Below are 16772 nucleotides of genomic sequence, written 5' to 3'. Positions count from 1 at the left end.
AAATATGATATATTATGCAATAATTCGTAACCATGGTTAAAAGTAATTTAACGTACACTTAGTTACACTTTCACTTATGCCCCATTCACACTCGGCGCCGCTTCAGAGGCATTGCTCGCTGCAGAAGTTATGACTATTTCAACTTTTCAAGCGCCAATGGGAGCGTCAACCAATCAGATTGCTGTATGCAAATACACCAGCTAGACTAGGGATGGGCAAACTTGATCCTCGAGGGCCGGTGTCCCTGCAGAGTTTTGTTCCAACACTAGTCAAACACACCTGCTTATAGATATCTAGTGATCTTAAAGACACTGATTAGCATGTTCAGGTGTGTTTGATTAGTGTTGCAGCTAAACTGTGCAGGACACTGGCCCTCCAGGACCGAGATTGCCCACCCCTGAGCTGGACAGTGGCCTTTTGCTGACGGAATTTCATTGGCTGACGCTGCTATGACGATCGCGTTAGCCCCAACTTCAGACACGCCTTCAGTCAAGTGTTGACGCTGAAGCCCCGTGTGAATGGGCCGTTAGAAAGCTATATGTCACATTGAGCAAAATTGAGTACTTAATATAACACATATGGTTATTTTTTCAACATCAGCCTATTTTTTATTATATTTCTCATTTTAATTACTTAAGTTCATACCAAATGTTCTTAAGTTCATAACAAAATTCTTCAGATAGACTAAAACAACTGTTATTAATAAAGCTCAGGTTTATTTTAAGCAATGCAAACTACAGTAACTACAATAACTACAGTTATTTCAACATTTTTAAGTCTTCACAATAAGGTTCCTTTTGTTAACCTTTTTAACATTAATTAATTAACACACACACACACACACACACACACACACACACACACACACACACACATACACATACACACATACAACAGTTCTGTCTGGTTCTCGAAAACGATTGGCTGATAGCTGTGAGATATTGAAGTAGTATCGGCACTCGTACAGCCTCTTCACCCTTGTGTATTACTCCCCCCACAGGAGTGGCAAATATTACAGCTGTTGAACAACATAATGTACTTTTGAGGCTTTTTAATGTAGTTTATTTATAAGTATACTGCTTATTTTAAATATTCAAATTTTCTGAGTGTCAGCGTGGCAGACAGCCTGTCATACTCAGACCTTCCAAGTCTCCCGGAAGTTGCGGGAGTATCCCGCAAATGCATAGAGACTCCCTGATGCCCGCAAATGAATGATAATTTCCCGGAAATGGCGCGTCTCCCGCCCAGTCCTTAAATATGTCACACACCCCTCTCCACCCTATCCCTCTGAGCTCTTCATGTACGTTGCTCGCAACTCACCCCCACCGCTCTTCAGATACATTGCTCAAACAACCCCAATCAACCCCCCCCCCTCCCCCTCGCTCTTCAGGCACCCACTTTCCCGCAAATGGACCATGTATCCCCCGGAAATATGACTTTTCCCAACATGGGATGTCTGCATACTAAGCAGAGCAAAGATGGTTAATATTATGCAACATAAAGGCAACAGAGACCACATCAGAAGTCCTTACATTCTTAGAAATAAAGATACAGAAGCTGTCACTGGGGCAGCAGTACCTTTTTAAAAGATACATATTTGTACCCAAATAGTCCACAGTGGTACCTAAAAGGTGCATATTAGTACCCAAATGTACCCTAAAAGAACATTTGAGGTATCATTATGGACCCTTCAGGTACAAATATAAACCTTTTGAAAAGGTACTGCGCCAGTGACAGCTCCTGTACCTTTATTTCTGAGAGTGTAGGGGGGTAAAACAGCAAACTACAGCTGAACAAGTCATTACAGAACAGGTAAGTGACATTCTAAGTCGATCTCTCTCTGTATTTTTAGTGGTGTATTTTCACCATAGTAATCTGTTAGTGTTTGCTTTGCTCTGACTTTTTCTGGGTTAATTATTGTGATCGTCTGATTGCAACAGAGAAATACTAGAAAATCTCTGTTGACTGATGGCATTTCATGCCATTCAACCTTATAATCTTAAAATGTCAGAAAAATCACCTGTTTTGTCGTCACTTTAGACATTACGCTAGAGAATCATTCAAATACTAGCTCTAAAGTGATGTTGGTGAAGTAGCAACAGTTTCTGCTTCTCTGACATCAGCTGCAGATGTGTATGAACGGTGGAAGAAACTAGTTCCTCTTACAAAAGTTTTTTTTTAAAACTGTGTTAAGCGCTTATGTTAATTTCAACATTTAATCATAAATTAAAAAGTTGTATCTGTTAATACTATTTAATGCAGGTGTCGAGCTCAGTTTCTGGAGAGCCATAGCTCTGCACAGTTTATGCCGCAGTCACACTAGAGTTGGGCATGCGATATTCTGTTGTACGGTGCAGCAAAAGGGGCGGGATTAAACAAGATGATTAGACGTTTAAAAAAGCGAGTGATTGGTCCATATTTTAAATTTCCATTTAGAAAGGTCATGTTTTGAGTTTTGATTAGTCTCATGAAGTCGTGTGATGGGATTTCGCAGGTCAGAGTTCATCAAGCTTGAACTTTGCAATGCAGTAAACTGCGAAACTGATGCATTCGTGTGCGTATGAATGAAAGTCTGTGGGGCGAAAAGTCCATTGTGACAGCGGCTTGAGTTCCAACCCTAATTAAACACACCTGATTGAAATAATTGAGTGCTTTAGGCTTGTTTGATGCCTAAAGAGGTGTGTTGAAGCAGGACTGGAACTAAACTCTGTGGCAGTACTATGGAAGTCAATGGTTACAGGTCTTCAACTTTCCTCAAAATATATTATTTAGTGTTCAACAGAATAAAGAAGTTCATTGAAGTATAGAACCACTTGATGAGGAGTAAACAATAAGTAAATTTTCATTTTTGGGTGAATTATCCCTTTAACAAATGGCACCTTATTGCAAAGGGTTAGTAATGCAAATAAGTAAGTCAGATCCTTCTCAAGGCTTCTGTTAGATCTTCTCTCCTTTTGTTGTGGTTAATCCATGTTTTGTGATTTATGTAAAATTTTTCACAGGTCCATAGTCTGTAATCACATTGCAGTCAGGTACATGTCTCCTGAAAGATGTGAATGACACTGTCATATGCAGGTGGCGGAGTCTGTCTGGGCAGAAAACCTCTTAAACTGCCTTTCCCCAGCCAGAAGGACTCAGCTGGCTCCATACTAAATGGATCTGTGATGTTAGGAAGTAAAGCTGCTTGATTATCATCCTCCATTTCATCGCTGCTCTTTTTAGTCTTTTTTACAGGTGGCCGAAAAGTGGAGTTCTGAAAGCTGGGGCTCCTTCCCAGCAGCTCGTTGGGGTCTACAGACGTTTGCCTGTGCAGATTTAAAGCAGCTCTTCCAGCATATTCACTGTTCTTATCAAAGCCGTGACTCTTGTAGTGTTTGAGGTGACAGCCTTTCGATTCTGAAGACTGGGTTTGATGTCTGATCATCCTGACCGAAGCTCTGGTTCTTGACATCCATGTGAGGAGGAGGAAAATCAAGATCCCGATGAGCAGACCGATTAACATCGACAAGCAGAACGCCAGGATGAGCTCCTCTGGATGGAAAGGTCAATAATTTTAGTTACATAAAAAATAAAGCATACTGAATAGTTGAATAAATGTAGTGTTTTAGAAGTTTTCATCTAATTTCAGCATTGAATTAATTAGTTAAACTATGATGTGAAGCACATTTACAAGCAAATGAACAATTTGGGCACAATACACATGCAAAATAAGCTTAAAATATGTTTTATTTGCATTGATAGAAAATGATGAAGCTAAAATGATAGCAAAACAAATGTATGGCAATTCTTTTGATTATATAAAATAAAGCAGTGGTTCTCAAACTGTGGGGTTTACTTCTAGTGGTGCGTAAAGGAATAATTTAATAAGAATAATTTATACAATTTTAATTATTTGATGCGTACAATAGCTCAGATGTGATCAGTATTGGCTGTTATCTGAAGCCTACGATCAAATCTTTGTGCTTTGAATGTTTACTATAATTCATCTCGTCATCAGCTGCATAAATTCAATCCAACTGACACAGAAATAGAGAAAGAGGTGTGTGGCGCTTGCAGAGCAGATACACTCTAGAGCAGTGTTGCCCCGGGCCACAGAACGGCACTCGTCAACTGCGGTAGATCGCAAATAATGGCGGCTGTTCACATATTGCACCATTTCCACATGCAAGTTCATTATTTATAATGAAGGCGCAGACAGCGCAACGCACTTGTATACTCCAGGCGTACCCAGTTGAAAACATCTCGACATTCTTAGAATGCCGCACAGAGAGTCATGTGACAAGAACTGACCAATCAGCTTCACATTTTATATGGAATATAATTTCGGTAGACTGATTATCTTAGACAAACACATGACACCCAAACACTGCAGTGCTTTTTAATTTTCTCCATGATTAAAACTTGTATCAGAGTGCAGCAATGTTTTGTCAGCTTGACATCCTTCCAAATTAACTGATTCCCTAGCAATCTACATACAAGTTAATGTTTCGATTTCAAAAGGTTTTACAAATATGTCATTTGTACATGCAACATATATTTCAAAATTGATCAAAAATTGTGTAAATATGAATAAGACATGTAGCCTATATTTATAACACCCAAGCAACATTTCCTGGTTTGGATGAATAGGCTACTAAGTTAATACTTTACATTATAGTACAGCAGTTTTCTTTTTACATTAAAAACATTGACATGTTTAATTAACTTTTAAAAGCTCATTTTAATTTAAATGTTTAAGTTTTTTTTTTACCTGCAAGCACAGTTAATGTTCAAACTATTTATAATGTTTAAAGTGGCTGACAATAATACATATGCTTAATAATAGAAATGAATATGCCTCGTTTTTTTACTGTGCAGTGCTGTAGCTTCACTATACTACTGTATTTCAATACTGGTCAGTAATCTGGCCATTAACACCCAAACAATCACCAACGATCCATCTAAATAAAACCTTTAATGAATTTTAAACTCTATTTAATCTTTAAAACATCCTCTTTACCATAATGGTTTATTTTTCTTACAATAACATTTGTTTAAAAGTTTTCCATGTATTTACTGCTGAAGATACTTACCCAACCTTCATTTTTATTGTTCAGTTATTATACATATATATATATATATATATATATATATATATATATATATATATATATATATATATATATATATATATATATATATATATATATATATATGTATATATATCTGACTGGGATGTTTGAAAAAAAAAATCTTAGCGTTTATTACTGTATAAAGTCTAAAATGTCATTCATAACAGCCTAAAAATGTCACAAAAAGTCTTCAATTTAACTTGGTGAAACCTGCAGAAACCCCGGTACAGTAGCTAAAAATGATAGCAAATCAAATGCATGGCAATTCTTTTGATTATAGAAAATAAGAAAGCATTCTAAATAACTGAATAAATGTACTGCTCTGGAAGTTTTTATCGACACTGCAAAAATGCCTCGCTCCACACAATCAATTTGTGTAGGGGCAACATGAAGGAATTAAGTTAACTCAATAGTTTTTTTTACAAATTTAAGTTGATTGAACATAAAACAATAAAGTTTACCCCACAAAAAAACTCAAGAATTGTGAACAATACAAATGTAAAATAACAGAAAACTATCTTAAATTATCTTTATAGTGACACATGATTTATGTTGATAGACAATGCTGTAGCTAAACATGATGTAGCAAAACAAATGCATGAGAATTATTTTGATTATATATAATAAGAGATGACGAGAAGCAAACATGTTTTTAATGTAATTTTAGCATTAAATTAATTCGTTAAACTACAATTTGAATCACATTTACAAGCATATGAACATTTTTGGGTACAATACAAATGCAAAATAAATCTTAAAATATTCTTATAGTGACACACGGTTTGTGTTAATAGAAAAAAATGTCATCTAAAAATGATAGTAAAACAAATGCATGACGATTCTTACCAAAATCAATATTTTTAAGCATTTCCTGAAGCGCATTTGTTTCATTTGAAGCCATACTGGTTTGCAGATGCACGTCAACATGCAGTCAGATGCTCAATCCAAGCCTACAGCAATTGTTCACTGTATTTCTCAGGGAATCTGGCACCTTTTTTTTTTGTTTTGTTTGCATAAAGGGAAACTTTGTCGTCATTCTTCCTGCCTCTTTACTTGTAAAATTAGCAAGTGCTCTGCTTATCTGTTCGGGACAGAAATCCAGAGGAACAGGGCTGTTTCCTATTGCATCATTTCCTTCGTTTCAGTGGATACAATGCAATGGCTTCTTTACCCCATTATATTATAATAGACCAACCTAACACTGTCAGACCTTTTAGCACTTATAAAGTTTTTTCTTTGTCAGATTGGTTTTTGAGATGGAGTGAGGAAAAAGGAAGATAATTAGGTTAGAGAAAAAAATCAACAAAGCATCTTTTAGGTTAGTTTTGATTTGACACAATTCCCACAAGAAAATGGAAACGCCCATATAGGTGATAAGTTCAGAGAGGGGATTTCCTCAGTGCATTAGCATCTGTGTCTTTTGGCATAGCACTGTGAACAGAGAAACAAGTAACATGTACAAATACCCACCTTAAAAAAAAAACTATCAATTTTGCTGAAATTTGGTGTACTGGCAAATGTTGGGGTAAAACAAAAACAGGAATGGCCAGCAGATGCCACTGTGGAGCCACAGTAACCTTGATGTTAATAATAATGAGCTTGATACAACGAAAAACCAGTATCTATCTATCTATCTATCTATCTATCTATCTATCTATCTATCTATCTATCTATCTATCTATCTGTCTGTCTGTCTGTCTGTCTGTCTGTCTGTCTGTCTGTCTGTCTGTCTGTCTGTCTGTCTGTCTGTCTGTCTGTCTGTCACCGTCCACTTTATTAGGTACACCTGTCCAACTGCTTGTTAATTTCTAATAAGCCAATCACATGGCAGCAACTCAATGCATTTAGGCATGTAGAGATGGTCAAGATGATCTGCTGCAGTTCAAACCGAGCATCTGAATGGGGAAGAAAGGTGATTTAGGTGACTTTGAACGTGGCATGGTTGCTGGTGTCAGTTAGGCTGGTCTGAGTATTACAGAAACTGATGATCTACTGGCATTTTCACAACCATTTCTAGGGTTTACAGACAATGATCCAAAAAAAAAGAGAAAATATCCAGTGAGCGGCAGTTCTGTGGGCGCAAATGCCTTGTTGATGCCAGAGATCAGAGGAGAATGGCCAGACTAATTCCAGCTGATAGAAAGGCAACAGTAACTCAAATAACCCCTCGTTACAACCGAGGTCTGCAGAAGAGCATCTCTGAATGCACAACACGTCCAAGCTTAAGGTGGATGGGTTACAGCAGCAGAAGACCACACCGGGTGCCACTCCTGTCAGCTAAGAACAGGAAACTGAGGCTACAATTCACACAGGCTCACCAAAACTGGACAATAGAAGATTTTAGATACATTGCCTGATGAGTCTCGATTTCTGCTGACACATTCGAATGGTAGAATCAGAATGTGGTATCAACAACATGACACCATGGATCCATCCTGCTTTGTATCCGCGGTTCAGGCTGCTGCTGGTGGTGTAAGGGTGTGATGGATGTTTTCGTGGCATACTATGGGCCCTTTAGTACCAATTAAGCATTGTGTCAACATCACAGCCTACCAGAGTATTGTCACTGACCATGTCCATCCCTTTATGACCACAGTGTACCCATCCTCTGATGGCTAATTCCAGCAGGATAACGCAACATGTCATAAAGCGTGAATCATGTCAGACTGGTTTCTTGAACATGACAACGAGTTCACTATACTCAAATGGCCTCCACAGTCACCAGAGCTCAATCCAATAGAGCACCCTTGTGATGTGGTGGAATGGAGATTTGCAACATGGATGTGTGCAGCTGACAAAAATCTCTGAGGAATATTTCTAGTACCTTGTTGTATCTATGCCATGATGGATTAGGGGAATTCTTTATGCAAAAGGCGGTCTTACCCGGTGCTAGTAAGGTGTACCTAATAAAATGGCCAGTGAGTGTATGTCTGCCTTATCATTTTTCTGTCAGTGTGTCTGTCTGTCATATGTCTGTCTGTCTGTCTGTCTGTCTGTCTGTCTGTCTGTCTGTCTGTCTGTCTGTCTGTCTGTCTATCTATCTATCTATCTATCTATCTATCTATCTGTCTGTCTGTCTGTCTGTCTATCTGTCTCCGTCCGTCTATCCATCCATCCATCCATCCATCCATCCATCTTGTCTGTCTGTCTGTCTGTCTGTCTGTCTGTCTGTCTGTCTGTCTGTCTGTCTGTCTGTCTGTCTGTCTATCTATCTATCTATCTATCTATCTATCTATCTATCTATCTATCTATCTATCTAATCTTTAGCGTTTCTGTGTTTTTGTTTCATTGCTGCTCTGTACTTGAGTGTAAACGCCCCCTGGTTCTTCTTATTCTCTTTAAACCAATAGGTGGCGGTAAAAATCACATGAAATAGCAGGGCTTTGAAACCTTGTTTAAAGGTCTCCATGACAACCTGTCTAACAAGAGTTTCACTATCACATGAGGCACAACAGCACAGAGGGAAAGGAAGCGTCATCTGCTCACGGTAAGACACGCACTGCATATTCACTACTCTACAGGAGATGTATATCTATTATTATGCATCAGAGGTGGTTTTCTGGGAAATTTGCGTAATTGCATTTACTTTGTAATTTGTTAGCACACATTAGACAGCAGATATTTATCTTGTGTGTTGCTGAGCTTCTGTTGTCTTCACTTGGATACGTGCATAACTGGCTGATTAATATGCATGCAAGTCAGTGATGCATTTCATAAGTTTGTTTGTTCCTACTGGACAAAGTTAAAGGAGTTTTAATTACTGTTCAGCTCAAATAGCTCAAAAAAGTTCTTTTTTGTATTAATATGAATAGAATAATCAGTTAGCCCATTGATTATTATTATTCTTATCAGAATTTCTTAATATTAATATACATTTTACCCAGGAAAAGGCTTGGTTTGTGTGCAATCATGCATTTATATCTAAAATGTTTAACTTTATTGATTTTGGCTTTAGTTTGTATGTTGAGCAGTTAGTCCTAAAGTATATATGGCATTGTAAATTACATATATCACTCATACAAGTCCATATTTGGATTTCACATATATAAAATATAAATTAATGTTTATTTGAAGTGGATAATTTTTTTTTTACAATCTATGATCAAAACTTCATCAAAGCTGTCCAAAAATTACTGAACGACACTCATTCTGATCATTATTAAAGTCTTTTTTTAATAGACTTTTAATGTTGATTACTGTACAATATATGCTAAATATTCTGCGAATTATTGCAAAAATGACCGTTTACAAATTTTATTCTTCAACCAGTGGAATTACAAACATGTTTCAAATTAGAGCAAAGATTAATGACGATCAATCGCATGATTCGCATCCAAAATAAAGGTTTGCTTTGACACAATTTTGTTACAATTTTGTTTGTTTTGATACAAATTATATATAAATGTAAATATCTTTGTAACAAAATGATTTTGTATTAAGTTTTTATGTATGTGTGTAACACGATAGAAATAAGTTTTGTTTTTAAAACTTTACTATGTATGTCCTTTACAAATGAAGTGTGTTCTTGCATGTGCATATTTATTTATACATAATAAATATGCACAGTACACACATTTAAATGATGGCAAACTTTTATTTTGCATGCGATTTATCGCAATTCATTTTTGCCCAGCACTAATCTTTTCTTCAACTAGTGAGATTACAAATATGTACTGTACAAACAGTTGAAGTCAGAATAATTAGCCCCCCTTTGATTTTTTTCATTTTTAAATATTTCCCAAATGATGTTTAACAGAGCAAGGGCATCTTCACAGTATGTGAGATAATGTTTTTTTCTTCTGGAGACAGTCTTATTTGTTTTATTTCAGCTAGAATAAAAGCAGTTTTTAATTTTTTATAAACTAGTTTAAGGACAAAATTATTAGCCCCTTTAAGCTAATTTCTTTTCTGACTGTCTTTAGAACAAACCATCGTTATACAATAACTTGCCTAACTACCCTAATCTGCCTATTTAGCCTAATTAATCTAGTTAAGCCTTTATATTTCACTTTAAGTTATATAGAAGTGTTTTGAAACATATCCAATCAAATTGTATTTACTGTCATCATGGCAAAGGTAAAATAAATCAGTTATTAGAAATGAGTTATTAAAAATATTATGATCAGAAATGCGTTGAAAAAAATCTTCTCTCCGTTCTTCTCTCAGAAATTGGTGGAAAAATAAACAGGGGGGCTAATAATTCTGACTTCAACCGTATGTGTCCAAAAATACACTAGCCATAATGGGCTATAGCTACAATTTTATGGGCTATAGCTACAATATATATATATATATGTTCCTAAATGGCCATATATCAGAGTTCAATATGCACTAGGGCTGCACGATTTTAAAAAACCCCTCAATATTCACTGCAATATATATTGTGATATAAATGCAATTGCACCGGATGACTTAAATAGCTTGTAAAGAATTCATGATTTTAGATTGATTGTGATGATTGTGTAGGAGAGCATATATTAATGAAATATAAAATAAAAAAATGACAATCATAGTTAAATCGATGAATTTGCTCTTCAGTGTTTGGACTCTCAGTAATGATTTTAAACCACACTGAACTGAGCTAAACTGAACTGAACTTAAACACTAAGAACTGAACTACCCTGATCCAGTTACTATGACCATTTATGTGAAGCTGGTTTGACACAATCTACATTGTAAAAGCGCTATACAAATAAAGCTGAATTGAATTGAATTGAATCATTGTTTTGAGAAATGCTTTACCTGTTATGCAAATGTAAATAGTATTGTGAGAAACGAACCAAAGTCGCTGAGAAAAACTGTAACATAATCAGCAAAACAATCCAAAATTACTAGAGATGGGGAGCCCAACAACATAATAAATAACAACCAAACAAACTTAAAGCAGGTTGGGACTCCCCACTACAAACAACCATAAAAAGTATAAAGGGGAACACAACAATAAAGCCGTCAGAAACTGTGGTGACATAGAGAAATAAGCAAGAGACAGAAGTCCGATTTCGTCCATTTTAAAAGCCTGATGTTACCAAATCAACTAACAGAATAGGGAAAACAAGATCAACTAGATTCTTAAAGTTTGAGAACAAACTTTGAGGCTGGCTTGTGAAAGCCTGACGGTAATAGTTTATTTAGTTTAAACAGTTTTTAAAAGTATGAAAAGATAGATAGATAGATAGATAGATAGATAGATAGATAGATAGATAGATAGATAGATAGATTAGCATGTTATTAGCATGATTTTAACGTGAAATAGCATGTTGTTAGCATGATTCTAGCATGAATTAGCATGTTACTAGCATGATTTTAGCATGAATTAGCATGTTGTTAGCATGATTTTAGTATGAATTAGCATGTTACTAGCATGATTCTAGCATGAATTAGCATGTTGTTAGCATGATTCTAGCATGAATTAGCATGTTGTTAGCACACTTCTAGCATGAATTAGCATGTACCTAGCATGATTTTAACATGAATTAGCATGTTACTAGCATAATTTTAGCATAAATTAACATGATTCTAGCATGAATTAGCATGTTGTTAGCATGATTCTAGCATGAACTAGCATGTTGTTAGCATGATTCTAGCATGAATTAGCATGTTACTAGCATGATTCTAGCATGAATTAGCATGTTACTAGCATGATTCTAGCATGAATTAGCATGTTGTTAGCATGATTCTAACAAGAATTAGCATGTTGTTAGCATGATTCTAGCATGAATTAGCATGTTGTTAGCATGATTCTAGCATGAATTTGCATGTTACTAGCATGAGTCTAGCATGAATTAGCATGTTGTTAGCATGATTCTAACAAGAATTAGCATGTTACTAGCATGATTCTAGCATGAATTAGCATGTTGTTAGCATGATTCTAGCATGAATTAGCATGTTACTAGCATGATTCTAGCATGAATTAGCATGTTGTTAGCATGATTCTAGCATGAATTAGCATTTCACTAGCATGATTCTAGCATGAATTAGCATGTTGTTAGCATGATTCTAGCATGAACTAGCATGTTGTTAGCATGATTCTAGCATGAATTAGCATGTTGTTAGCATGATTCTAACATGAATTAGCATGTTACTAGCATGATTCTAGCATGAATTAGCATGTTGTTAGCATGATTCTAGCATGAATTAGCATTTCACTAGCATGATTCTAGCATGAATTAGCATGTTGTTAGCATGATTCTAGCATGAACTAGCATGTTTTTAGCATGATTCTAGCATGAATTAGCATGTTGTTAGCATGATTCTAGCATGAATTAGCATGTTACTAGCATGATTCTAGCATGAATTAGCATGTTACTAGCATGATTCTAGCATGAATTAGCATGTTGTTAGCATGATTATAGCATTTATTAGCATGTTACTAGCATGATTCTAGCATGAATTAGCATGTTGTTAGCATGATTCTAGCATGAATTAGCATGTTACTAGCATGATTCTAGCATTAATTAGCATGTTGTTAGCACGATGCTAGCATGAATTAGCATGATACTAGCATGATTCTAGCATGAATTAGCATGTTACTAGCATGAATCTAGCATGAATTAGCATATTGTTAGCATGATTCTAGCATGGATTAGCATGTTACTAGCATGATTTTAGCATAAATTAGCATGATTCTAGCATGAATTAGCATGTTGTTAGCATGATTCTAGCATGAATTAGCATGTGACTAGCATGATTCTAGCATGAATTAGCATGTGACTAGCATGATTCTAGCATGAATTAGCATGTAACTAGCATGATTCTAGCATGAATTAGCATGTTGTTAGCATGATGGATAGATAGATAGATAGATAGATAGATAGATAGATAGATAGATAGATAGATAGATAGATAGATAGATAGATAGGTAGAGGTAGATAGATAGATAGATAGATAGATAGATAGATAGATAGATAGATAGGTAGAGGTAGATAGATAGATAGATAGATAGATAGATAGATAGATAGATAGATAGATAGATAGATAGATAGGTAGAGGTAGATAGATAGATAGATAGATAGATAGATAGATAGATAGATAGATAGATAGATAGATAGATAGATAGGTAGAGGTAGATAGATAGATAGATAGATAGATAGATAGGTAGAGGTAGATAGATAGATAGATAGATAGATAGATAGATAGATAGATAGATAGATAGATAGATAGATAGATAGATAGATAGATAGATAGATAGATAGATAGATAGATAGATAGAGACAGACAGACAGACAGACAGACAGACAGACAGACAGATAGATAGATAGATAGGTAGAGGTAGATAGATAGACAGATAGATAGATAGTTAGAGATAGATAGATAGATAGATGGTGTTCGAGCATGAGTCAAACAAGCCAACCCCCGCCTCTCTACGAAGTTCTGATGCTGAGATATAGCTGGTGCCATATCGTTGCTAGGTTACTCTGTTTTGTTGCTATGGAGTTGATTGACAGCTTAGACTGATGATGTATCAAAGCTTCTTGCCAGTATGAACAGTTAAAAACAACCCCCATGTCTCTATCACACTGCAGCATGACAATATCAGTCTGAACCTCTTTAATGGCAGTCTATGGGACAGTTGCTAGGGTGCAGTATCTGGTTGTTAGGGTGTGGCTAAAAAGTTAAAAGGCCATCAGTGATTGGCTGCTGGCTAGACTGAGTTAAATGAGCTCAGCCATTAGTCTGTAGGACAGTTTGATGCAGAGTTATGAGCTCACAAAGTTTGATCCAATGTAAAGTCAATGAGAGCCTTTTGCAATGGAAGTCTATGGGACGGTTTCTAGGGTCCAGAAGTGGTTGCTAGGGCGTGGCCAGAAAGTTTAAAGGTGATCAGTCATTGGCAGTTTGATAGTCTGAGTTAAATGAGCCCAGTTAGAAGTCTGTGTGACATTCTGATGCGGAGTTATTAGGTCACAAAGTTTGATCCAATGTTACGTCTATGGGATTTTTCCGACGGTCCCGGGACGTTTTTCGGGAAACCGAAAGTCGGATCAGTCGGAAAGGATATAGCAACTCGAGTCAGAATAGTTCGGAGGTCTGACCCGAGTTTGATGGTCATAGCTTGAAAGGCCTAGGACGAGATAGAGTTTAATTTTTAGTCTCAGAAGAAGAATAATAAATATAACTAGATTCTTAAAGTTTGAGAACAAACTTTGAGGCTGGCTTGTGAAAGCCTGACGGTAATAGTTTATTTAAACAGTTTTAAAAAGTATGAAAAGAAAGATAGATAGATGGATAGATAGATAGATAGATAGATAGATAGATAGATAGATGTTGTTAGCATGATTCTAGCATGAATTAGCATAATGTTAGCATGATTCTAGCATGAATTAGCATGTTGTTAGCATGATTCTAGCATGAATTAGCATGTTGTTAGCATGATTCTAACATGATTTAGCATGTTATTAGCATGATTCTAGCATGATTTAGCATGTTGTTAGCACGATTCTAGCATGAATTAGCATGTTACTAGCATGAGTCTAGCATGAATTAGCATGTTACTAGAATGATTCTAGCATGTATTAGCATGTTACTAGCATGATTCTAGTATGAATTAGCATGTTACTAGCACGATTCTAGCATGATTTAGCATGTTACTAGCATGATTCTAGCATGAATTAGCATGTACCTAGCTTGATTTTATCAAGAATTAGCATGTTACTAGCATGATTTTAGCATGAATTAGCACGATTCTAGCATGAATTAGCATGTTGTTAGCATGATTCTAGCAAGAATTAGCATGTTACTAGCATGATTCTAGCATGAATTAGCATGTTACTAGCATGATTCTAGCATGAATTAGAGTGTTGTTAGCATGATTCTAGAATGAATTAGCATTTGACTAGCATGATTCTAGCATGATTTAGCATGTGACTAGCATGATTCTAGCTTGAATTAGCATGTTGCTAGCATGATTCTAGAATGAATTAGCATTTGACTAGCATGATTCTAGCATGATTTAGCATGTGACTAGCATGATTCTAGCTTGAATTAGCATGTTGTTAGCATGATTCTAGCATGAATTAGCATGTTCCTAGCATGATTCTAGCATGAATTAGCATGTTGTTAGCATGATTCTAACTTGAATTAGCATGCTACTAGCATGATTCTAGCACGAATTAGCATGTTGTTAGCATGATTTAGCATGTAACTAGCATGGTTCTAGCATGAATTAGCATGTTGTTAGCATGATTCTAGCATGAATTAGTATGTGACTAGCATGATTCTAGCATGAATTAGCATGTTGTTAGCCTGATTCTAGTATGAATTAGCATGTGAGTGGCATGATTCTAGCATGAATTAGCATGTGACTAGCATGATTCTAGCATGAATTAGCATGTAACTAGCATGATTCTAGCATGAATTAGCATGTTGTTAGCATGATGGACAGATTGATAGATAGATAGATAGATAGATACATAGATAGATAGATAGATAGATAGATAGATAGATAGATAGATAGATAGATAGATAGATGTAGATAGATAGATAGATAGAAAGATAGATAGATAGATAGATAGATAGATAGATAGATAGATAGATAGATAGATAGAGGTAGGTAGGTAGATAAATAGAGGTACGTAGATAGATAGATAGATAGATAGATAGATAGATAGATAGAGGTAGATAGATAGATAGATAGATAGATAGATAGATAGATAGATAGATAGATAGATAGATAGATAGATAGATAGATGTAGGTAGGTAGATAGATAGAGGTACGTAGATAGATAGATAGATAGATAGATAGATAGATAGATAGATAGATAGATAGATAGATAGATAGATAGATAGATAGATAGATGGTGTGCGAGCCTGATTCAAACAAGCCAACCCCCGCCTCTCTACGATGTTCTGATGCTGAGATATAGCTGCTATTATATCGTTGCTAGGTTAGTCTGTTTTGTTGCTATGGAGTTGATTGACAGCTTAGACTGATGATGTATCAAAGCTTCTTGCCAGTATGAACAGTTAAAAACAACCCCCATGTCTCTATCACACTGCAGCATGACAATATCAGTCTGAACCTCTTTAATGGCAGTCTATGGGACAGTTGCTAGGGTGCAGTATCTGGTTGTTAGGGTGTGGCTAGAAAGTTAAAAGGCCATCAGTGATTGGCTGCTGGCTAGACTGAGTTAAATGAGCTCAATCATTAGTCTGTGGGACAGTCTGATGCAGAGTTATGAGCTCACAAAGTTTAATCCCATGTAAAGTCAATGAGAGTCTTTTGCAATGGAAGTCTATGGGACGGTTTCTAGGGTCCAAAAGTGGTTGCTAGGGCGTGGCCAGAAAGTTTAAAGGTGGTCAGTCATTGGCAGTTTGATAGTCTGAGTTAAATGAGCCCAGTTAGAAGTCTGTGTGACATTCTGATGCGGAGTTATGAGGTCACAAAGTTTGATCCAATGTTACGTCTATGGGATTTTTCCGACGGTCCCGGGACGTTTTTCGGGAAACCGAAAGTCGGATCAGTCCAAAAGGATATAGCAACTCGAGTCAGAATAGTTCGGAGGTCTGACCCGAGTTTGATGGTCATAGCTTGAAAGGTCTAGGTGGAGATAGAGTTTAATTTTTAGTCTCAGAAGAAGAATAATAATATTAATAATAAAAATAATAACTAGATTCTTAAAGTTTGAGAACAAACTTTGAGGCTGGCTTGTGAAAGCCTGACGG

At 36.1% G+C, this 16772-nt stretch overlaps 2 protein-coding genes across 5 annotated transcripts in view; one reads left to right on the top strand and one right to left on the bottom strand.

Moving 5' to 3' along the window:
* Positions 1-696: 696 nt before the first annotated feature.
* On the bottom strand, positions 697-6057 carry myct1b (myc target 1b). Its single transcript, XM_087290113.1, has 2 exons — positions 5958-6057; positions 697-3531 (listed from the first exon to the last, which is right to left on the bottom strand). The coding sequence occupies exons 1-2, from the start codon at positions 6010-6012 to the stop codon at positions 3029-3031; spliced, it is 558 nt and encodes a 185-aa protein (XP_087146239.1). The 5' UTR covers positions 6013-6057; the 3' UTR covers positions 697-3028.
* A 2493-nt stretch (positions 6058-8550) lies between these two features.
* The window catches only part of syne1b (spectrin repeat containing, nuclear envelope 1b), a 367683-nt gene continuing 359461 nt past the window's right edge, over positions 8551-16772 (top strand). For all 4 annotated transcript variants that reach the window (XM_087289683.1, XM_087289682.1, XM_087289680.1 and 1 more), the window contains exon 1: positions 8551-8598. The gene's annotated coding sequence lies outside the window, so the exon portion shown is untranslated. The remainder of the gene's footprint in view (positions 8599-16772) is intronic.

The sequence above is a fragment of the Danio rerio genome, chromosome 17, assembly GCF_052040795.2.
Source record: "Danio rerio strain M-AB ecotype USA chromosome 17, GRCz13ab, whole genome shotgun sequence".
In the NCBI taxonomy this organism is placed as follows: domain Eukaryota; kingdom Metazoa; phylum Chordata; class Actinopteri; order Cypriniformes; family Danionidae; genus Danio; species Danio rerio.
The sequence above is the reverse complement of the archived record's forward strand: the minus strand, read 5'-3'. Positions and strand labels throughout refer to the sequence as shown.

Coding starts and splice junctions, on each gene's coding strand:
- myct1b (XM_087290113.1), bottom strand. CDS start 6,012: ATGGCTTCAAATGAAACAAATGCGCTTCAGGAAATGCTTAAAAATATT. Junction 3,532..5,957: donor GCTTAAAAATATTGATTTTG/GTAAGAATCGTC, acceptor CTTTCCATCCAG/AGGAGCTCATCCTGGCGTTC.